The sequence below is a fragment of the Dama dama genome, chromosome 19, assembly GCF_033118175.1.
Source record: "Dama dama isolate Ldn47 chromosome 19, ASM3311817v1, whole genome shotgun sequence".
NCBI lineage: Eukaryota > Metazoa > Chordata > Mammalia > Artiodactyla > Cervidae > Dama > Dama dama.
The window spans coordinates 36,226,322-36,251,294 of NC_083699.1; the positions used below are offsets into that span (position 1 = coordinate 36,226,322).

A 24,973-nucleotide genomic window follows, 5' to 3' on the forward strand; every position below is an offset into this window, starting at 1 on the left:
TCTTCAGTGCTCAGCTTTCTTGTGGTCTAACTCTTACATCCATATGACTCCTGGAAAAACCATAGCTTTGACAAGATGGACCTTTGTTGGCAAAGTAATGTCTCTGCCTTTTATATGCTGTCTAGGTTTCTCAAAGATTTTTTTTCCAAGGAGCAAGCATCTTTTATTTCGTGGCTGCACTCACCATCTGCAGTAGCCCAAGAAAATAAAGTCTATCACTGTTTTCATCGTTTCCCCATCTATTTGCCATGAAGTGATGGGACCGAATGCCGTGATCTTCATTTTTTGAACGTTGAGTTTTAAGCCAGCTTTTTCACTCTCCTCTTTCACTTTCAAGAGGCTCTTTAATTCCTCTTTGCTTTTTGCCATAAGAGGTGGTGTTATCTGCATATCTGAGGTTATTGATGACTCAGCAGAACTGATACCAAAATAGTTTAAAAGCTTTCTGCATACAACATATTGAGAAATGTTAGAATGAGTACCCTTCTGAATGGGCACTTAATTCTCAATAAATTAATCTGAATGAATTGGCTGAAAGAGCAATTACATTGTTTGGATTGCTGAGAACCCTCAAGAAACTGTTCATTTATAACATATTTCTCCACAACCATTGATCTCACTACAACCCTTCCCACTTCCAACTCTTATTAGCAGCACAGGAGCTTGATTTGGTGACCATGCCCAGGACACAGGCTGCAAGGACTTTGGCCCACCGTAGTGATTCAAGGCAAGGTGTACTCCATATCCCGTGCAACCAACCAGCTCCACTACTGGCCCCTCCCCTCTGTCACTTCACTGCTGGATATTCAGATCCAAGTTTCCGTGACTCCAAAGCCACTCAAAGACAGCTTATTCTCCTCCCAGAGAATTATTTTCCACACCAAGAGTTTTAGAAAATCCAAAATAATTTTATTCACTTTTTCAGATTTTTGCTTCCACAAGGTGTTCAGCAAACATGCTAAGGCGACAGAATGTCTAGTTGGTCACGACATGCAATGCTGACCATTCAACAGATGACAGCAGTGACCACGCCCACCTGAGCTACTGGCCCCACGGCACAATCAAGGTTGGCGGGAACACACCAAACCACACGGCAATCAGCAACCTGAGGTAGGTCTCTTTACAGTACAAAAACTTCTACACCAGTGTGAGACACTGATTAGCAAGAGCTGCTTAAAGTCGCGGACTTTGGAGAGAGGAAGAGACTCTGCGGCAACCGCAGGAAGAAAGGAAAACAGACCCACAAAATCCTGAACCCTGTCACTGAACTGTGGGGGTGTGGGGCCAGGCAAATAAAGAAGGACCATCGGGCCAAGCAGCAGTGGGCTCTGGGGCTTGGAACCAATGGTTTCAAGGAGCCAGAGAGCTCTGTGCATTGGCCAGCGTTGGGAACCTGAGGCAGTGGGACACTTGGAGCAGACTCAATGCTTGCTGAGAAGCAACAGCAGTAAAGAGGAAGGCAGGAGGGACACTCCCCCTTTGCCGAGGAAGGTTCTGTGATTCTCGTTCCCGGTGGAGGGAGAGGAGAGGGGTCTGGGACTTTGACCCACTGCTCTCCCAACAGAAACAGTGAGGTGACAACAGGACAGAAAGCAGGAGCCCTGAGAATTCACGGTGCTCTGCGCAGCTTCCGGTGGCCCCCGCTCTGCCCCACCCCAGGGTGGCTGCTGGGAAGGCAGCAGGGGGGCCGCTGGAGGGCCGGCTACTGCTACACTCCTTCCTTTCGGACACCCAGAAATCCTGGCACCGTGAAACAGCCAGCTGGGGAAGAACGCACGCTACCTTCCTATAGTCTAATAGCAAAACCAGACCTCTAGTGCAGCAGACTGTACAAAAATGATAGAAAGGAATCTGCACTGTTCTTAGCACAGTGCTTATTTTAATATAAAATAAACAGCTTACATTTTCACTGGAAATATAGGCTATGTACAGAATTATATATAGATATAGCTACACGTATAAAGCTTCATTATAGGCCTCTGATACATATATAATAACGGTTCCCTGAACCTTTTAGAGTGCAATTAAGAACAAAAACTAAATTTTGTTTACATGAATATGGAATAAATACAATAATCAAAATAGGACTCTCCCTAAAAGTGAAACACACAAGCCAATCCTGAACTGCTGTGCGAAAGATAAAATCGGGAAAGGCAAGGTTTCGGCAGGAGGATGCGGTGAGGGGCCCGCCCCAGGCAGGGAATGGCAATGCTCCAAAGAAAAGAGACGTGGGCAGTACTGGGGGAGTTAGCCCTTGACGGCAATCTTGTTCTCTGTAGCAGCAAACATGGCGTAGAACCGGGAGCTGTCGTTGGAAAGAAGGACTGATGGGGTGTCGAATTCCACCACCTACAGAGGAAGAAGACAGCATCGGAAGGTGACTCGGGGACACTCGGGGTGTCTTACAGGATCCACTGCTCAGGAAGGGGGGGCAAAGTTCCAAACCCCCTGAGGATGGAATCAAGGTGGCAATCTGGCTAGCTCTGCCACGCCCACCTGGGTTCTCTCTCTTCAATTCAGTCAATTATCCATTCCCATGATGGACTACTAGGCAGTCACCAGAAATCACACTGCAGTAGAAAACTGAACAGTGTGCTGGCAGAACCTGTCTCCCAGACAGAGGCCACATACTCACTCCCCCAGGCTCCCTTGCTGCAGGGCAAAGGTATGTGATTGGACTCTGGCCAAGGAGTGATAAGAGGACATCTCCTGGGATGCTCCTAGGAAAGGCTATCCTGTCCAACAGAGACAGGCATAGGACAAAGTGTCTTCCTGAGGGCTGGCCATGTGATGGTATGAGGTTGGGTGCCAGAGCAGACACCCTGTACAGTAAGGAGGGAGGCAGACACTGGCTCTCTTATGGGATAGGCAGGGTTTAAGCAGGTCCACATGGAGAGCAAGCAGAGGAAAGGGCATTTTAGGTAGATGGAACTGTATGAGTAAACACAAAGGTGGAAATGCTTAGGGGATCCAAGGTGGTTTATAGCCAACAGCACTGCAAGGAAATAGCAGGAAATGAAAAAGCCTGGGGGCCAGTATGTGGGAAAGCTGGGAACAGCAAGAAGTTTGGCACCACTGCATGACTGCAAAAAGCAGACGTGTGGTGGCTGGTCTCAACAGCTTTGGAAAACCCGTGACTGAACTACAAGGTACACGTGCTCTCTGACCTAAGTCAAAGTGTTACTGTTCACAAGCAACAAAAGAACGGGTAGCGAAGCATAATGAGAACCCAACAGGCATGCTCCAGACTCAATCTCTTGATTGGGAGGACTACATCCCATGCAAAAGGAACCAGGCTGGAGTCACTATGGCTGCTTATCTGAATGCTACCAGGGCCATTAGCCCAATCCTGCCAGGGGCCAGTTCTCCTCCCAGACAAGGCCACATGCCAAACCAAGGTCCCTTGGGGGCTCAGTACCTGCCCCTGGGCCAGCACCATAATCCTATCAGAGCCTAGGACTGTGTGTAGGCGATGGGCAATTGTCAGCATGGTGCAGTCAGCGAACGCTTCTCGGATGGTCTCTTGGATCAGTAAGTCTGTCTCGGTGTCCATGGCAGCTGTGGCTTCATCTAGAATCAGAATCTGCCGGGGAAGAGAGGAGAAAGAGGGATCCAACCAATTCCTTAAGCATTCTAGTTAATCTAGGTTTCACCAAAATGTGTTTTAGAATTTGAGTTTTATATCATACATTGTTTTTTTCTAAATAGGTACACACAAATGTAAAAATACTGTTTTGTTTAGAACTGATATAACTTCAAATTTATATGTTTGCCTTGATTTCCACAAATACAAGAAATACTGATCTAATAAACTACTCGCCTCACTTGCTCTGTGACTCTGAACAGTGATTTTTCTGGACTTCCCTTTTCCAGTTTTATCATGAGGGGACTGTATCTGATGATGTGGACATGTCTTACAGTTTTAAAATCTTTTAAGTCTATGGCTTCCAATACTACAACTACTCACAGGACAGAAACAAGGTGCCCCTGGAAACTGAAGGCTCGAGGCCATTAAAAATAAAAACAAAAAAGCAAACGAAATATCCATATACCCAAATTGTGTCAGGGTTAAACATCTCTCAGCATTCTCTTAAAAAAAGTGCCACTGAGTGACTTCCACCACCTACAGAGGAAGAAGACAGCATCGGAAGGTGACTCGGGGACACTCGGGGTGTCTTACAGGATCCACTGCTCAGGAAGGGGGGCAAAGTTCCAAACCCCCTGAGGATGGAATCAAGGTGGCAATCTGGCTAGCTCTGCCACGCCCACCTGGGTTCTCTCTCTTCAACTCAGTCAATTATCCATTCCCATGATGGACTACTAGGCAGTCACCAGAAATCACACTGCAGTAGAAAACTGAACAGTGTGCTGGCAGAACCTGTCTCCCAGACAGAGGCCACATACTCACTCCCCCAGGCTCCCTTGCTGCAGGGCAAAGGTATGTGATTGGCTCAGTTGTAAAGAATCCACCTGCTAACACAGGAGACATGGGTTCAATCCCTGGTCCAGGAAGATGCCACACAGCAACTAAGCCCAAGTGCCACAACTACTGAGCCTGTACTCTAGAGCCCAGGAGCTGCAACTACTGAAGCCTGTGAGCCCTGGAGTCCAAGCTCAACAGGGTTGTTGTTCAATCGCTCAGTTGTGTCCTTCTCTATGCAACTCCATGGACTGCAGCATGCCAGGCTTCCCTGTCCATCACCAACTCTCAGAGCTTGCTCAAACTCATGTCCATTGAGTCAGTGATGCCATCCAACCATCTCATCCTCTGTTGTCCCCTTCTCCTCCTGCCTTCAATCTTTCCCAGCATCAGGGTCTTTTTCAATGAGTCAGTTCTTCACATCAGGTGGCCAAAGTATTGGAGCTTCAGCTTCAGCATCCGTCCTCCCAATGAATATTCAGGACTGATTTCCTTTAGGATGGACTGGTTAGATCTCCTTGCGGCCCAAGGGACTCTCAAGAGTCTTCTCCAACGCCACAGTTCAAAAGCATCAATTCTTCAGTGCTCAACCTTCTTTATGGTCCAACTCTCACATCCATATATGACTACTAGAAAAACCATAGCTTTGACTAGATGGACCTTTGTTGGCAAAGTGATGTCTCTGCTTTTTAATATGCTATCTAGGTTTGTCATAGCTTTTTTTCCAAGGAGCAGGCGTCTTTTAACTTCATGGCTGCAGTCACCGTCTGCAGTGATTTTGTAGCCCAAGAAAATAAAGTCTGTCACTGTTTCCATCATTTCCCCATCTATTTTCCATGAAATGATGGGGCCAGATGCCACGATCTTAGTTTTTTGAATGTTGAGTTTTAAGCCACCACAATGAGAAGCCCACACCCAAGCCCAGCAACAAAGATTCAGTGCAACCAAAAAAAAAAAAAAAGTGCCACTTGGCACAGAGACAAGAATGCCTTTGGACCTTATGCCACATGCAATGGCTATTCCTCCATCTTCCTGTGCTTCTGCTGACCCCCTCCTCGGCCACCCACCAGACTGCCTTACCTTACAGTGACGGAGTAAGGCTCTAGCTATGCACATGAGCTGCCGTTCCCCCACTGAGAAGTTATCCCCATTCTCCATCACTTCAGATTCAAGTTTCAGAGGTAGCTGAGCAATCTAGGGAGAAAGGAAATAGAGATTAGAAGGGTTAAAGAAAAAAAAAAAAAAAAACCCTAAATTTTGAAAGAAAGAAAACAAAGCTAAATTTTGTTAAAAACCCAGTGGCAAAAATAAATTATTCTTAAACAGATGAAAGAATTATTAGCCAAGAATCTGGCTGACCTAGAAAGAACATACAGGTGCGATGATCATGTAGTAGGACCACATTTTCTAGGCCATTCCATATTTCAACTAAACTATCTATTAGTTTCATGTCATCAAAATGTCCCAGAAATTCCAATATTTTTATGTCCTGAAATCCTGTCATTTTTGGTCCTGAAAATATGGTCATGCAATGAGAGATGGGGTAAATAAAACTACGCTCTTTCTGAAGGCCAAAGCTGTAGACCCACGGCTGTCAAACTTTTCTCCCTATAAACTACAGAACCTGTTCTTCAAATGAAATTGTTTGAAGAAGCCCAATAGAGAGGTCATGAAGGCAGAACTGACTTAGTTGAATTTGGGCAGGAGATCCTGGGCTGGTGTGCAGGAGCACAAGAGATCCCACTCCAGGCCAGGGCTAATCTTAGTTCGGGGCCCCTGGAGGGGGCCTGCTGAGTTACTCTGAGAGGTTCATATGCATATTGCATGCTTTCTGTGGACTCAAGAAGTGATAAATCTTTTGCACATATATACATGCTTCAAAAGGATGTTGTACTGTTATGATTAATAAAATAGAACTTGATTTAAAAGCATTACTGAACTCTGAGTGGTTGTCAATCTTCTCAATCAGTGGATGATACAATAAAAAGGGAAATATGACCATGGGAGGGAATAAGAGAGGGGAAGTGAGGATAGGGAAATACCGACTTTTATACCCATTGTGAAATGTCTGGGAAGCCCTGCTCTGAAGTGCTCCCCCACAGACATCCTGGAGGTGGCGGGAAAGGCCCGGCTGGACAGAGGCAGCCAGAGCTCGCTGGGAAATGACCATGGCATCACCAAGTTTCCACCCTTTAAATTCTAGCAAAGTTCTCCCTCAGTTCTTTACTTACACATTCTTTCATGTGTGTCCTTTCTAGGGCATCCCAGATCTGGTCTTCAGTGTACTGGTTGAAGGGATCCAAATTTGACCTAATGAGAAACATAATAGGAATTTCTCAGGGATCCAAAACATAAGCAACTACCCTGCATAGGCTGACTGTGGTAAAGGTTTAAACTGTGGGGCTCAGACCCTGACAGCCACAGGTGGAGGCTGAGATGGGAGTGCTGCCACCTGCCTGTCACAGGAATGAGCCTCCCTTTCTTCTTTACAAAACTGCATTATTATTATTATGTAAATGATACAAGTTGTTTATAGAAAAATTAAGAAATAGACATAAAAAGTAAAAAAACAACAACCTATATATATATATATATATATATATATATATATATATATAGGATCTTAGCATGTGGGATCTTAATCTCCTGACCAGGGATCAAACCCATGTCCCCTGCACCGAAAGTGCAGAGTATTAACCACTGGACCACCTGAGAATTCCCTAAAATCAATATATGTTCAATCACTTATCAGACCCTTTAAACAAACACTGTTAGCATTTTGGCATATATCTTTCTAGATTTCTTTCTATGCATATGCATATTAAAATACACCTTTTATATGTATAAACTCAGAGAAATGCCCTCTCTCTTCTTGCTGCACCAGGGTGAGAGCCCTGTCACTGGGTAGGGGTCTCAACAGCTAGCTGACCAGGAAAGGAGCCGATCCTGCAGGAGAACTAGGGACAAAGCTGAGCAGAAAGGGACTCAAGAGGAAGGATTTCACTGGCACCAAAAACCAGTTTGGGAACTGTTCTTGCTTAATGTACCAACAGTATCCACTTCAAGGACATTAAGACTGACACCAAAACAACAGGACTAGATAGCTCTTAAAGTGTCGTGGAGGATGAGGTGAACAGGTGGGAAGAAACAGATACTGGGTGGAAGGTGGGCTGTAGAATTAATTTTGGGTGTCTGGTCTCAATCTAAACATCACACTTGTGGGTCCAGTAATCTTAAAGATATTAAGTATAATTTGCTTTGCTCATAAATTACATTCGAGGTATGGGAAATAGAAAAACCTTTGGGAGAACTCTAGCTCTGATCCACACTCGTCTCCATGTCTGGGGTGACAAATCCCGGGCATGCAAACACAAGCAGGTCATTACTGAAGAATTCTACCCGAGAGGAGAGTGTGGGCTGGTACATGCCATCTCTGGACTCCTGGGAGACTCACTAAACAGTCCCACTCTCTCGTGTCCCGTCACACATGTGCTTCCCATCACTTAGAACACGAGATCACTCCCCACCTTCTGATGTGAGAGGCACTGGTAAAAAGCAAGGGCTCTGGAGCCAAACCGCTTGATTCCTTCACAGCTTCTATCAATGACAACTGTGTGACACTGGCCAAGTTAGCCTAACTTCTCTATACCTCAGTTTCCTTAAGTGTAAGACAGGGATAAAAGAGCAGCTCTTTGGACTTCCCTGGTGGCACAGTAGATAAGAATCTGTCTGCCAATACAAGGGACATGGGTTCGATCCCTGGTCTGGGAAGATTCCACATGCCTCAGAGCAACTAACCCTATACGCAACAATCACCGAGTCCGAGTGCTGCAACTACTGTAACCCATGCACCTACAGCCTGTGCTCTGCAACAAGAGAAGCCACTCCAATGAGAAGCCTGCACACCTAAACAAAGACTAGCCCCGACTCTCTGCAACTAGAGAAAGCCCATGTGCAGCAACGAAGACCTAGTGCAACCAAAAAAAGAAAAGAGCACCTCCTCAAAACGCAGTTGTGGGAACTACAATTCATGTATGTAAAGCACTTACAGAAGCACCTGCTGCAGCCTTGGCAGTGTGTATGTGAGAGCTACTATTACTGCATTATTATTATTACATTGTTCCTGTTCCTGGCCTATGATTCCTTCTCAACCTTCAGCTCTCAACTTAGCTGGTGTCTTCAGGACGTGTCTTCTGGCCCTTCAGGCCTGGATTGGGGGTTCCCCCTGCTCACCCTTATGATGGCACACGTCACTGTTTCATTTGTCTCGCTCCTCCATTGGATTAGAATCCCTGTCTGGATCTTATTCACTGTTGTAGCTCAGGTACACTGTCTAATATTTTTTGTAAGAGTAAGAGCCAACCGGGCTTGATCTGTACTCTGCCTCTTACCATCTGCATGACCTTGGACAAGTCACTCCTCAGTCTCCTCACCTATCAAATGGGGAGAAAGTGACGTGACATGACCTGGTAGGTTGCTGTGAAAATTAGAGATGTGTAAATACAGCGCCTGGAACATGGTAGACATTTGATAGCTGGTAGCTATTAAACTGACCGGGGACGTGGTCACTTTAAATGCTTGGTTACACTGTTTGGTGGTTTTGACTCTTATATTCAGCACATTTTCCAAGTGGACACAATAATCCCATGATCCTAAACACCAGGATCTGAAATAGTTCCAATGAAGTCCTACCCATGGAAAGTCTAGATGGGGAAGGCTGATCTCTGCAGGCATGTCATCCAGGAAGAACCCCCTCAGTTAAAGAAGGTGGTCCAATTTGTTGATAACCTAAAACTGAAATGGCAGACCACAGGCTAAGTCAAAGTAGAATCTCACCCATTTCTAATAAAAAGACAAAACTGAAAGATGCTGAAAGCACCTGATTGTCCCTGTCCCTCTAACACTCTGGAGTCTGCACATGCATTGGGGTTGATGAAATCTATGTCTATGGCTCTCCTTTCCAGTCACCTTTTTAGGGGAACTTTGTACTGATATACCACAGATCAGGGAGAGACTCAAACATGTGTTTTCCATCCCAAGACTGGGGGGATAAAAGGTTAATCATTTCCCCCTGATTCAAAACAGACTGGTGGAAATTCCCATGGGGCAAGATTAGCAAGACAATGCTCTGAGAGACATTTATCCAGATAGCAATGCAAGTTTTCATAATAAAATATTCTCTCTCCTATTTGTGTGGTCTAATATGGACTTCCTCATACTTTTATAGCAGAATTCTTGACCCTGGGGATCATAGTAGGGTTCTTAGTTTTGAACCAAAATGCTCAGAGCTCTTTTTTAAAACAAAACAAGAGACACTTCCCTGGTGGTCCAGTGGTTAAGATTTTGCCTTCCAATGCAGAGGGCATAGATCCCGCATGCCTTACAGCCAAAAAAACAAACAAACAAACATAAAACAGAAGCAATATGGTAACAAATTCAATAAAGACTTTAAAAAAACCCCACAAAACAAAGTTTCAGGACTTTTGTGGTGGTCCAGAAGTCCTCATCATCCTAGAAGGGGTACCTACTCCCATGGGAACTCATGATTGGATTTAAACAGGGGTTATGTTTAAAGCACCTGATCAAACACCATGCTTTGCCTGGTCTCCTGCTCCTCACCCCGCACTGTGTTCTCTATACACCCGCCCCACAGGACTGTATGCTGAAGAGTGGCCTATGCCCATTACAGAGAGTCAACTCTTCCTCAGGCAATAGGGTCTGTGGTTTAGCACCCGGCTACTTTGGATCTGGCTCCTGCTCTGACTGTAGTTCCCATTTAGAGCCAGCAGAACCTCTTCTTGAGTTAGAATCTACCTGTTAGCCAGCTCTGCTAGGTCAATTCCTATTGTGTCTCCATGTACCCAGGTCTAGCCTGACAGCCTGCTCAGGCTCCTAAGGTTTGAGGCCCCACCTTGCCCTGGTTTTATCTCCAAGCTCCCTGATTATGAATATCTGCTTTTTGGGTCTCAGAACACTGCCCAGTCTCTACTACTGTGATCTGTTTGCCTGTAGAAAATTTGTATTTACCTAAGGCTGGAATTCCCAGCACCAATAACTTGATAAACTGCCACCTATGGTTTGACACCTCACTTTTTGGATTTCTGGTTTGGCCCATCACCTATTGCTCAAATCTTCCCTTTCTCTATATCTTCCTGGAAGGACTGCATAATTTTAGGCTTTAGATTTTATCACTTGTTTAGATTCTTCCCAATTCTGCTGAGTCGAGTCCTTTGAGTTAAGACCTCAATAAATATATGTTCAAGATTGAAGGGTCCATAATATTGGTTTCCAGGAAAGGAATGTGCAGATAGTTTCTCTAGAATTAGTCTAGGAAGTATTCTCTCTCTCTTTTGGCTGTGAGGCTTGTGGGGTTTCCCAAGCCAGGGATTGAATTGGGGCCCTCGGCACAGACAGTGAGGAGTCCTAACCACAGGACTGCCAGGGAAGTCCCAAAGAAATGTTAATACTGTACATTGATGCCTAGCATCATGGGTTGAAGAGTATCCCCCAAAAAGATATGCTGAAATTTAATCCTCAGTACCTAAGAATGTGACTTTATCTGGAAATAAATCAGTGTAGATGGTATTAGGTGAGATGAGGTCAGCCTGGAGTAGTAAAGTAGGGTAGACTCTCAATCTAGGACTGGCGTCCTTAGAAGAGAGAGGGCTACATAAAGACAGAGACAGGGAGAGGACCCATGTGACAACAAAGGCAAAGACTGGAATGATGAATCTACAAGCCAAGCACACCAGAGATTGTTGGCAAACCACTGAAATGTAGTGGAGGCAAGGAAGGGCCCTACAGGCTTCAGAGTACGGCCCTGATGACACTTGATGTCATCCTTCTAGCCCCAGAACTGTGAGAGTGAAGTTCTGTGGTTTTTTTTTTATTTTTATTTTTTGAAACAAGAATAAGATGACACAGGAAGAGGATAAAGACAGAAGATTCGGAAGGTTAATCCAAGATGTCCATCATCCAACTAACAGAAACTCCTAAACAGAAGAGTAAAAGCAGAGCTGGAAAAGGAAATAGCAACCTACTCCAGTATTCTTGCCTGGAGAGTTCATGGACAGAGAAGCCTGGCGGGCTACAGTCCATGGGGTCACAAGAGTCTGACACAACTTAGCGACTAAGCCACCACCAAAAGGAGAGCAGAAGACATTCTCAAATGACACAAGAGACTTTCAAATTCCAGAGCTGAAGGACAAGTCCCCAGAGTCAGAAAGCAAATTCAGAGTAGGACTCTACATTTTTGGGGAATTCCAGAAATGTCTTAACACCAAAGAGGATCCTGAAGAGTTATCCAAAAGGAATAAGGCTACTTGGCAGTAGGTTCTCATTGAAATAAAGGAAGTCAAGATTGAAAACATGAGACCTGAACAAACTCAGTTGTATAGTAAAAGAAAATGTCAGGATGATACCGGTGCTGGTCTAAGGAGTAAACAATCCAGATTAGAAAAAGGACACCACAAGGCTGAGGAGGGGTCGGTAAGACATTTAGTGCTATCCTTCAGGATCTAAAACAAGGTAAAGTGGGACTTCCCTAGCAGTCCAGGGGTTGAGACTCCATGCTTCCATTGCAGGGGGTACAGGTTCAATCCCCAGAGAACCAAGATCCCACATGCCTCAGGGAGCAGTAAAAAAAAAAAAAAAAAAAAAAAAATAGAGAGTCAACAGAAACAGAAAGTGCAAACAAAAAGAAAGGCCATCGCAAACAACAGAAAAAAACAAAAACCCGTATAACAGGGGAAATAGACTACCTGGCTGTGAAGCAATATCTGCTTAGTTATAAACAATCTGAACTAACTGAACATAGTGAATTCACGGGATAGAAGAGGTGAGATGCAATATGAAAAATTAAGCCATCCTATCTGTTAACAGCAAGTCAGGAATGTATAAAACCAGTGAAGTGCCAGCTTATTATTTATAGCTACGAAGAACTTCCTCAAGAAACAGCAAAAAGATAAAAGTCTTAGAGGAGTGGAACTGGGAGGTGGGGCAAGGGCTGTTTTATAGTTTTCCACTGACACTTTGTGGCATCATTTTATTAAAGTATCAAACGTGTGCAATTTTTTCAGAACATAGACTTGGGACAGATCGCGTTCAAACCTGGCCGTGTGTCCCAGGGAAGCCCCTTCCCTCCGTGGGCCGCAGCCACCTCCCTGTCCACCTGACCGGACCACCGCGATGAGAAGTGCTGGAAACGCTGGTGGGACCGGTCGCAGCACTGGACCCACACATAGCATCCGCTTTCTCAAAATTGGAGCCTTCATGACAGGACCCGACGTCCCAGGAGCACACGCTTACTTTAATCGCCAGACAAAAGGGGGCAAAGGAGCTTAAACACACGGAGTTAACGTTACCGGCAGCTCGGAAATTCCGAGCACCGGGCAGGGGTCCCATGGGCCGCCCCTCACCAGGGCCCGCCGCCCGCCCAACACGAACCGCCGCCTCCCGCACTTCCGCCCGCAGCCGCTGTCCCTGAGTCCGCGGCCTCCGGCCTCCCGGGTCCGTGGGGGCGGGGAGGCTAGGCGCCGGCCCGCCCGTGGCCTCACGACCCGGAGCAGCTACATCGCAGCAGCAGCACGACCCCACCCCGCCCGCCCGCGGCCGGACGCTGCTCTTGCGGGCCTGGTCCCAGAAGGGAGGCACGCTCCGCGACGGACCCCGCGCACCGCGACGGCGGGGGCGGCGGGCCGGGGGATGGGCGGCCAGAGCCGGGTGCGGGTGCGCTGAGGCGCGGCGGGCAGGCGACTTGCAGTTCTGTGGTTTTAAACTATCCAGTTTGTGGTACACTGTTGCAGCATCCCTAGCACACAAACACATCCAGTAAATTCATCAGATATGTCTACTAGACAAGCAGGAAGCAAACCAGAGTGCGGACCCTGCTCACTGAGCAGCTGCCCCATCAGACTCAGCAGACATGTGGACGGTCTTGACCTTCAACCTCGCCCAGGCCCATCACACCAGCTGAAGGAGCCCCCAAGACTAAGCCACGGGTTCCAGATATATATAGGGAATATTTATGTGCACCAGCAGGTGTTGTTGTTTAGTCTCTCAGTCATTTCTGACTCTCTGCCACCCCATGGACTATGGCCCGCCAGGCTCCTCTGTCCATGGCATTCTCCAGGTAAGAATACTGGAATGGGTTGCCATTTCCTTCTCCAGGGGATCTTTCCTACCCAGGGATTGAACCTTTGTCTCCTGCATTGCAGGCGGATTCTTTACTGCTTGAGCCATTGGGGAAGCCCCAGCAGGTGGTATACCTACACATTAAGGCAGAGCAGACTGATCTCAACAGGGAACTCAATCAAGAATGAAAAAAACAAAAACACATCCTCATTACAGTGGCCAGATGGTCCTGGTCTGACCCACAAAAATGAAAGCAAGCAAAGTTATGTATCCACTGCATCAAGTACTTAGCTGGGTGGATGGACAGAAAGAAAATTTGATAACGAAGGTTATTTTTAACAGTCAGAAGTCCTGGAGTCCTATGTTGCCCAAAGTGTATTTTCATCTTTGGTTTTTTATATTTTATTTTTAGCAATATTCTAAGCTCACCTACTGACAACTACCGAATAAGGTCAAGAGTATCTCCCGAGGGGAATGAGGATACAGCAATTCCTTCCAGACACACAGACTGAGGACTGTCCTCTGTCCATGTGGGCGCCTCCCTGAAGCCTTGGGATTTCAGGGTAGGACTATGGGACCCTCAGACCTTCTGACAGGAAGCTAAAGGAAAGCTCAAAATAGTCATTCAGAAATATGGACTGATTTTGGCTTTTAGTTAAGAGTAGAGCGTGTGAAAAAGACTAAAGAGAAGAGCAGAGTTTGTGTGACAATTTTTCTCAAGAAAGGGGACAGAGACCTACTGCAAATCTGAAAGCAGGTAAGGGGATTTTAAAGATACTAGAAAAAGAAAGGTAACTAACAGTCAGGATGCCTGAGGAAGCAGGCCCAACCTTGGTGCTTGGAGAGACAGAGTACCTCTCAAGGTTATGACTGAGGAGTGTGTGGTGGGAACTTTAGGAGACAACACAGCAAGTAGGGTGAGGAAGAGTCCAGGCTCTGAGCCAAATAGCCCAGATTAAAATTCTTATCTTTGGGCAAGTTATTTAACCACTTTGGGCTTTAGCTTTTTCACCTATAAATAGGCATAATAATAGTACCTACCTCATCGAATTTTGAGTACTTTAATTTTGATAAATTAATACAATTTAAACGCTCAGGACAGTAGGCCACGTTAGTCCTCAATAAGCTTAGCTAATACTATTGTTGTTCTTTAGAGCAGCAGGGTCTGGCACAGCGTGACTTTTTTTTTTTTGGCCATGCCACAGCTTGCAGAATCTCAGTTCCCCGACCAGGGACTGAACCTGGGCCCAGGAGTGAAAGCCTAGAATCCTAACCTCTAGGCCACCAGAGAACTCCTCAGAATGACCTTTTCCTTTTTTTAAGGACAATTTTAAAAGACCAGTTTCAGGTTCACAGCAAAATTGAGACGAAGATACAGAGATTTCACACATACTCCCAGCCAGAAAGACTTCAACAAAACTTAGATAACATCTAGTGTTCTTCATAGTTATCCTAGATTTACCAGTACTTGCTGACGTTAAGACTAGAAGCTTTTGGGGATTCCTTGGTTCCACAGAGACTCAGATGTCAAAAAAAAGTAAAATGGAGTCCCTTAAACAACAGAATAATTCAAAGACAAATGAAAAACTTTGAGATTCTAAGAACTGCTTCAAATTTGTAGCAACTTCCATTTCTTTTAGAGTGCTAAGTGCTTCTGCCTGAAGGTGTTTTGGCCAGGAATGAACCAAAGCAGAAGTGGATCAGTTGTGGGCTCAGGTGTCTTTCTTGTGATTTTGAGTTGAAAGCTTAAGATATTCCTCAAAAGTGGAAAAAAATAAAATAAATTGGGCAATTAGAAAAGGAGAGAAAGCATCTGAATAGGAAGAAGTGAGAACACTGCTTCCTGATAACGGATGGACACTAGGTAAAGATGCTGCCGGTGATGAGACGTGCTCATCCCCAGTGAGGAGACTGAGACGCAGAGACACACCAAAGTGACAGCTGAGGACAACTAGTCCCAATGAGGGGCAGACTAACCACCAGCAAAGCCAGACTGCAGACAGTCCACAAGGATGGAAAGCGAGGGTGGAGGCCAAGAGATAGGCTTCCTGAGACCAGAAAGCATAGGTCCTCTGGGAAAAGAAAAGTATTGCCAGGACCATGAAGAGGGAAGGTCAGCCAAAGTGTTTAGGTCTGGATGAAAACGGACCTCTCTCCTTGGAGATAATCATCTCAGCAAAAGGCAGAGGAAAGCACTGGCTGGCCACAGACACACAGGAGCCCTATAGCTCAAACCTAGACCGCTGGATGAGGCAGGCCTGGATGAGCTATTGGAATGGACTGGATTAGGACGAGTTATTGGACTGGGCTAATCCAGGGAGGAGTATGCCCCTAAATGATCTGGTCTATAATTTATCTGTATTTATACACAGAACAATTCAGACATTTTTATCTTTCGAGATTCTGAGGTTTGTTTGATTTTGGTTTTACCTTGAATTCCCTTCTGATAACACTTTAACTGCAAACTGGAATCTCCAGGAGATGTACCCACCCCCAATGCTGGTTAATGGCGGTGGAGATACAGTTCCCAAATTTGGAGTCTCTAGGAGGTTGCTGAGGGAGCAGATGATCTAGTCTGCTCTTGCCTTGGGAAACTCATTACAGGTCTTCTAATTTTCTAAGAACAGCAAAAGAATACCAAACGCTGGATATTCTTTGGGATCTATGAGAAACTTCAGAGGATAAAGGAAAGGTAGAAGGTCTGGGATTGAATTTGTCCTCAGTGTCTACCACTGAGGTAGTCAAAAGTCAAAATTCCAACGAGCAGAAAATGAAACTTATATGATTTCCTAGGTTTGCACAGCTGACTGACTAAACAGTGCTCCAAGCTCAATGACTAAAAACGTAGGCAGCAGCACCCCAGCCACTGAGCCTGTCCATCAGGTGGCAACACATCTCTGGAGCTGATAACAAACGCCCCCAACTCCAACAAAGGCTGTGCTTCCACAATGTTCCACAAATAGCAGCCAGCAGGTCAGTTCTTAACCGTTAACTCCAGAAGCTGAGTCACAGACCTAAATGAAGTGCTGTAAAAATGTGAAACGAGCACTGATACTTCTTGGTAGCAGCATATTCATGGGAAGTCTATAACATGTCTTACTTTCTAGTTCTCTTCTAAATGGTGATTTTAAAAAAATAAGAAAAATATGTTTTTTTTGTCCTGAGCCAAAAATCATTAGGCCAATTTTATTCTCAAAGGCATTCCCGTGGCACCTAAAAATAGAGAGATTTACAGGAAGGAAGAGCAGATTTGGTAATATCTCTCAATTTCTTTAGACTTAAGTCTTCAATAAATTCTAATTCTCTTTGATGCTGTTTGTTTGACCTTGTTATTTACTTACCCAAAGGAAATGACTTATCATCATCAAAACTACCTGCAATTTGGGAGACGAGGGTTCAATCCCTGGGTGGGAAAGATCCCCTGGAGAAGGGAATGGCAACCCAATTCAGTATCCTTGCCTGAAGAAGTGCATGGGGTTGCAGAGTCAGACATGACTGAGTGACTAACACTTTCACTTATCATCATCAACAGAGCCAGTCCGTACTATACAAATTCACTAGTGTTTTAGAGAAATGTCCAAATAAACACATCCAAGAGTACTGACCCCACATAAATGTAGGTAAGAATTCAGTTTATCTACCAAACCTCCTCAAATCAGTGAGTTCAAATGCCATTTCTAAAAGTGGTAGGGGATGGGGGGGACAAGTCTGTTTTAAAGACAATTCTGAACACTGTGGTTATTTGAAATTGAAATTAAATTGGTACCCTTTCTTGGAAACTGCTAAAAAGTAAAGAGGAAATGGCAATATCACTTTTACAGTGATTTAAAAAAAAGAAATGCTATCTAGGTCAACTATATGGTTGAAGCTATTTTTATTTAGAGAGTCAACTTAAATAGAAATGGACACAAATTATGGAAACCCACTGTTTTTAGGAGGCAAAAGCTTCAGGCTAGCCTGATAAAGTGCAGGAAAAGACACTGGGGTTAAACGTATTTCCTTATTAGTTACTGTTATAACAGGTCAAGAGAAGAAATGTTTTCTTTGGCAATCTGGCAGATTTCAGAGAGGGGCATCATTCCAGAGCAAGAACCAAAAGTCTGCGGAAGATGCTAGAAAATGAGAAACCATGAGTAGTAATAATGCCTGAAAACCATCGAGAGAACTGCAGCTCTTGAGTGTCCCTAGGAGAGAGGACAGCGAGGCATGATGGTAGCTGCTTCCATGCACAGAATGCTCACCCTCTGCCAGCCTCTACACTTCTATAAAATCTGTACAAATTCATTCAATCACCACAACAACAGATCTTAGTAACATCCCCATTTCATGGAGGAGGAAACAAGCTTAGGAGTGGCTAAGTAACTTGTCTGAAGACAGAGAGTCCAGATCTCTCTGACTTCTTACCATCCCGCTGCAGGGCCCTGGGGTCCTGCTTAACTAATGACGTGACTCGTACTGTGGAACTGCTCTTCCTGCAACAGGGAGTGCATGGTGTTGGGAAAGTGCCGCACCAGAGGCCACTAGATCTCAGTCCCCGGTGGGGCTCTATCCCGCTCACCTGGCCTGCAACACGGCACGAAGCACACGGTGCTGAGGTCTCACCTGACAGTACCGCTGAACAGCACCGGCTCCTGGGGAATGATGGAGAGCTTGCTCCGGAGGTCAGCAAGGCCAATGTCACTGATTCTCACTCCATCAATCTTGATGCAGCCTCCACACAACTCCACCAGGCGGAAAAGGGCCATGCCCAGAGAGGACTTCCCTGATGAGTCAGAAGACAGGCAAGAGTCATTCAATTGGCAAATTCTGGGAAGACAAAACTGGCTTCTTCTCAGGGCAACATCATCTATTTTTCTATTTCTGTTCAATCATTATTTTGATGGATAATGTAGATAGCTCAGATAATGTAGAAAGTGATAGCCAGAAAAACAAAAACAAAAAACCAGGAACTCTCTGGAGCTACCAAGCATATACACTTATACAACATACTGCAGCCTGAGAAGGAGTGGGAGGGACCGTTACACTATCCTGAGAGTAAAATGGAAAAACTTCTCCTTTTCACCTTAGGCACAGGTACACAGGGTTTAATGCTTCTCAGGCAAGAACCAAGAGCTAGGAGCTTGAGGCAAGTCAGAGGACAAGCTGTTGTCCCTCTTCTGTCCCCTTACCTCAGCAGAAAAAAACAGGACAAGGCCTTTCACTGCCACGAAGCTAGGGAAGGGAGAAGTTCTAGGCTAAACACACAAGGAAAGGAGTTTTGGATTTGAGAAAATGAGTGACTGTAGATTCTCTACCATGATAGGAAAATGTAGAAAAGCAGGTTTGGGAGATAAAATAGCAAGTTCAGGATCACAGTGATAGGCATAATAGCCTTACATAATTGACTCGTCATTTAAAAAATGATATAAATAATTCAAGCAGATAACATCAATTTCCCATAATCTCACTATTGCTTTAAAAAAATTATGTATGTACATATCTATTTATTTATTTGGCTACAGTGGGTCTTAGTTGTGGGATCTTTTTTTTTAAGTTGCTGCATGTGGAGTCTAGTTCCTTGACCAGGGATTAGACCCAGGACCCCTGCCTGCACTAGGAGCACAGAGTAGCAGCCACTGCACCACCAGGAAAGTCCTGCTTTTTGGGGGGGCGGGGGGGGGGCACATTTCCTTTTAGCTTGTTTCCTTAAGAGTTGAGATGATACCAGAGAAATATTGTAATTATCTTTTCCACTTAACATTACATAGCAAGCACTCAATTATATTACTACCTTTTTGAGATAAAGTTTTGGTGGCTGCAATAATTTCCACTATGTGGCTATACTCTTATTTAACCAGTCCTCTAACGTTGCACATGTAGTTTAATTAAAACTTACTAGAATAATGCTATAGGGCTTCCTAGGTGGCTCAGTGGTAAAGAATCTGCCTGCCAAGTTTGATCCCTGGGTCAGGAAAATCCCCTGGAGAATGAAATGACAACCCACTCCAGTATTCTTACTGGGAAAATCCTATGGACAGAGGAACCTGGCAGGCTACAGACCATGGGGTTGCAAAGAGTCAGACATGACTTAGTGACCAAACAGCAGCAGCAGAATAATGCTATGGTAACCTTGTCATCACTCAGACTGCTCCTACCTCAGAAAATTTCCTTGAAACAGATTCTGAGAACTGAAACTACTTTGTTAAATATTTACACATATATTTAAAAAGCTCAGTGCTCTTCCCCCATCAAAAAAAAAAAAAAAAAGTTCGACATAGTCCTGTCTATCTTTCTGCAAGTCAGACCCACAATTTAGATGCAGAACTATGGGTTTTTAGCTGTTTGAGCAGTTTTCCTGGTTGTCTTTATTTAAAAAAAAAAAAAACTTTTTTAAACTAGTTTGATTTATTTATCTATTTATTTACTTAAAAAAAAATTTTTTTTTTTTTAATTCTTTGGCCATACCCTGAGGCATACAGGATCTTAGCTCCCCGATCAGGGATCAAACCTATACCCCCTGCATTGGAAGCCAGAGTCTTAACCACTGGACTGCCAGTGAAGTCCTTGTTTTCTGGTTCTAGACCCTCCTTCCCTGCTCTACCTCCATGTTCTGAAAGACTTCTCATGGCAGCCTCCTGACTGTCTACTGAGAGGTCAGTGAGGATACAAATATCTGTTTTGCCCCAGTGTATGTAGCCCCAGACCTGATGTCTAGATCAGACCCCTGTCAAACAATCTCTGGGAACCCTGACTGTCCATCTCCTATGGCAGGGGTCTTCATGTCCATCTGCAAGTTGGGAAACCTGAGTCCATGTAGCAGAACAGTTCTCAAGGAGCCTTTCCTCCTGGGAGTAGCTTTTTCAGGACTGGGGGATCTGGCTAGTGGTCTTTTACCCAGGTAGAAGGGAGGAGGTGAAGGGCCCCCTTCAGTGCCAAGGCAGTGGTTCAAGATTTAAGATGCTCAAATAAATGGTGCTCAAAGGAAGGAACGGTGCTCAAATAAATAGGTTAAGCTGTTCTGTTTTAACAAAAGATCTGAGTCTAGACTACCTTTGCACAGATGGAATGTGCTGGTAAAAAAAGCAATGATGTCCTCACAGTGGTTATAACCACGGCAGAGATTCAGGACCTATGTCACAGTCTTGAAAGAACCTCATTAGGATTACAGTTTAGACTTTGTAAGTCAGGCTATTTAGAATTATTTTATTTTTGTTTATTTCTCATCTGCTTATACTTTATTAAAGTCTTGGTGAAAATGCTGATCTGTCTTACTGTATTAAAAGGATATCACAAGAAGGGAGGCCAGAGGTTTCAGGGGAGCAGTGCACCCCTAGGGGGCCAATGCAGCAGAGGGAATCTATGGGAGAGGGTGAAGTAAGAGCCATGGGTACAGTCACCCTCATGGCTGGACATCCTCTCTCCAGTATAAAAACCTAGAGGCTGTATCTTGTTTTGACATGAAATAATGCCTTCAATGAGGGAGCAGGAAATGGCTTTTTCTTTTCTGCTTACCACATTCTTTAAAGTAAATTGGCTAGAAAAGACTTTTTTTTAACTTTTTAGAAAAAAAAAAGCTAAAGGAGTTTTGATGCCAAGGGAGCAGAGCCCAGAAAGCTCAAGAGAAGTGACTCAGAGAAAACTCTTACACAAGGGTGAACAGGTTAGTGAAAGAAGACAAGACTCAATCTTGAAATGTTATTCAGGAAAGAAAGAGGGAAAGAAACACACTTCTAAGAATAGTAGGGAACTAAAATGCCTAAAATGATGGCCTATTTTCTATTTATTTACAACTGATGTCAGATCAAGAAAATAATTTGTCTTTTTTTTTTTTTTAAATTTCTGTCTTCAAAGGAACATAGATTCCTTATTTAGAGCTATGTTGCCTTCTAATAAATATGAGACTATACTTGTAACACATCACAAAGACCTTAAGCTTTTTGTATATTTTGACTTCATAGAAATAAGGATGTTATTGTGGTGCTATTCTTAAAAGCGAAAAATTGACAACAACTCACTGCCCTTCAATTGGATCTGGGTTAATATAAATTATGGTACATCCATAAAACAGAATTTTATGTCATATTACATAGAAAGCATGTCATAGAATATTAATTGACATGGAAAATATGTAGTAATTTTATAAATAGGCCATGAAACAGTGTGTGTAAAAGTACCACATTTTTGTAAAATACATTTGTTGATAGCCTAATAAGATATCCACCAAAATACTAGTAGTTAATTATCTCTGGGTAGTGGAATAATGGGTACCTTTCACCTTTTGTACTTTGCTATACGTTTCCAGAAATATATCTACTTCTGCTTTATTGACTATGCCAAAGCCTTTAACTGTGTGGATCACAACAAAATGTGGAAAATTCTTCAAGAGATGGAAATACCAGACCACCTGACCTGCCTCCTGAGAAATCTGTATGCAGGTCAAGAAGCAACAGTTAGAATTGGACATGGAACAACCGACTGGTTCCAAATTAGGAAAGAGTGCGTCAAGGCTGTATACTGTCACTCTGCTTATTTAACTTATATGCAGAGTACATAATGCAAAATGCTGGGCTGGATGAAGCACAAGCTGGAATCAAGATTGCAGGGAGAAATATCAATAACCTCAGATATGCAGATGACACCACCCTTATGGCAGAAAGTGAAGAGGAACTGAAGAGCCTCTTGATGAAAGTGAAAGAGGAGAGTGAAAAAGCTGGTTTAAAACTCAACATTCAAAAAATTATGATCATGGCATCTGGGCCTATAGCTTCATGGCACATAGATGGGGAAAGAATGGAAGCAGTAACAGACTTTATTTTCTTGGGCTCCAAAATCTCTGCAGATGTTGACTGCAGACATGAAATTAAGATGCTTGCTCCTTGGAAGAAAATCTATGAGAAACCTAGACACCATATTGAAAAGCAAAGACATTACTTTGCCAACAAAGGTCCGTCTTGTCAAAGCTATGGTTTTTCTAGTAGTCATGGACGGATATGAGATATGAGATATCAGAGTTGGACCACAAGAAAGCTGAGCACCAAAGAATTGATGCTTTTGAACTGTGGTATTGGAGAAGATTCTTGAGAGTCCCTTGGACTGCAAAGAGATCAAACAGTCAATCCTAAAGGAAATCAGTCCTGAATATTCATTGGAAGGACTGATGTTGAAGCTGAAGCTCCAATACTTTGACCACCTGAGGTGAAGAACTGACTCACTGGAAAAGACCCTGATGCTAGGAAAGATTGAAGGCAGGAGGAGAAGGGGATGACAGAGAATGAGAAGGTTGGATGGCATCACTGACTCGATGGACATGAGTTTGAACAAGCTCCGGGACCTGGCGATGGATAAGGAGGCCTGGCGTGATGCAGTCCATGGGGTTGCAAAATGTCGAACATGACTGAGCAACTGAACTGAACTGAACTGAACTGACACGTTTCAAGTGCTCTGCATTGAGAATGTATACTTTGATGATTAGAAAAAAATATTAAATGTTTTGAAGCAGTGTTGAAAATAAACCTCAAAAAGTGGCTTCAGAGACCTGAGACACTAATTACACATCTAACAGGAATCTGGTTTGAAGAGATGAGAGTGATACTCAATAAACAGCAAATCATGGGCCTTAAACTTGACTCTGGTTGATTTAAACGTTTCTTCAGAGAGGTGATCCTTACCTGATCCTGTTCGACCCACGATGCCAATCTTCTCCTTGGGTTTGATGGTGAAGGACACTTTCTTCAAGACCAGAGGGAGATTTTCTTGGTACCTCATCTCTGCATTCTCAAAGGTGATCTCTCCTTCCTGGGGCCAGTCAGGGGAGGGAGCCTTATTCTTAATTCTGGCAGGTGCTTCCAAAGATAGAGTCTGGGGAGACAGAAAAGGCCAGTTCAGACTGACCACAGATTCTAGGGTAGCTGCAAGGTTGTCACAGAAGTAAGACCAGGATACCCACAGCAACAACAGAGACAGCTGCTGCCCTGTTCCCTTGCTGTGAAAGAGTCCCTGGCAGTAAACACTCATCACCAATAAACTAGAGAGAGACAGAGAACAATTGCCTCTACCCTTGGCAGTTTACAATGGCCTTCTATCCCTCTTCAGCCACAGCAGATTTTAGTGGAATTCTTTGAAAACATTCCCCTTGAAACAGGGTTCCATCATTTGAAAACCAATGGCCTAAACCCAAAGGAGCAAAACTAGCATTCATGGAACATTTAATGAGAGCCCAGCATCCTGAGCCATCTCAGTTAAACCAGGAGACTCAGACACTAATCCCAACTCTACCACTAACAGCTGTGTGAACTGGATATACCAATTCTTCAATCTTTGTCTTAGTTTCTCATCTGTAAACTCTAGGGACTGGATTAGATGATTTTAGAAATCCATTCCAGCTTAAAAATGCTGTTTAATAATAATTATTGGGTAATTTTGGTCATCTATAGTCACACCTCCCCATGTTTTTAAAAACTCTCTGGTGATTAGTCATGGAGCCTATAGCCTCACAGGGAAGTAAAGGTCAAAGACTGCAGTGCTCTGGTGGGTTGGGGTAGGGACTCAAGTCTAAAACTTTGTGTTGGGACAGGCTTCCAGGTTGTGGATGGGCAGCAGGGAACCAGTTCTCAGGAATGTATTGATTTGTGCAAAGTACACTCTGTACCATGGCTGACCATCACCCTGACCTTTCCAGCAAGAGACCCACACCAATAGTGATACTAAATCAAACACAACATGTAACACTCACAAACTACCCACAGACCAGAGCACCCAGTCAAGAGGCTCATGTATAAACATAAACGGCTATTAGCAGGTTTATCAGATAGCTGAAACTCCAATACTTCGGCCACCTCATGAGAAGTGTTGACTCATTGGAAAAGACCCTGATGCTGGGAGGGATTGGGGGCAGGAGGAGAAGGGGACGACAGAGGATGAGATAGCTGGATGGCATCACCGACTCGATGGACATGAGTTTGAGTAAACTCTAGGAGTTGGTGATGGACAGGGAGGCCTGGCGTGCTGTGATTCACGGGGTCGCAGAGTCAGACACGACTGAGTGACTGAACTGAACTGAACTGATCAGTTAGCTATCTGCCATTCTTTCTGATAATAATCATTTATAAGTTTAAGAAATATCCTACAACTGATCAGTTTCATTGCCAAAACAAATCAGTGGGACATGTCTCTGCTAGAAAAGGCAGTTACATAACATACTAGTTCTCAGTGAAAAGGCAGTTCTTCAAAACAGTGTTTCTAAGTCAACATTATAGTTGGAAGTTGAAATGTATTCTGCCCATGTAAATAATATAAATGAAGATAAAGTCTCTGGGCAGTTTGCAAAATAGGTAACTCCTGAGAAATGAGTTCAACGTGAGAATGTTAACTACTCAGGACTCTGCTTCTCTCTACAGAAAATTGCTTTCAGAGTTTGAACTAGGAGGAAGACACTGTCCCACT

General features: G+C 44.2%; 1 protein-coding gene across 2 annotated transcripts in view; it reads right to left on the reverse strand.

Moving 5' to 3' along the window:
* Positions 1-887: 887 nt before the first annotated feature.
* ABCC5 (ATP binding cassette subfamily C member 5) overlaps positions 888-24,973 on the reverse strand; it is an 82,124-nt gene continuing 58,038 nt past the window's right edge. For both annotated transcript variants that reach the window (XM_061166690.1, XM_061166691.1), the window contains 6 exons: positions 23,200-23,389; positions 18,155-18,314; positions 6,652-6,730; positions 5,501-5,614; positions 3,419-3,583; positions 888-2,349 (listed from right to left, as the gene is read on the reverse strand). In XM_061166690.1, the coding sequence (XP_061022673.1) occupies positions 2,248-2,349; positions 3,419-3,583; positions 5,501-5,614; positions 6,652-6,730; positions 18,155-18,314; positions 23,200-23,389 (810 nt within the window). In that variant the 3' untranslated portion in view covers positions 888-2,247. The remainder of the gene's footprint in view (positions 2,350-3,418; positions 3,584-5,500; positions 5,615-6,651; positions 6,731-18,154; positions 18,315-23,199; positions 23,390-24,973) is intronic.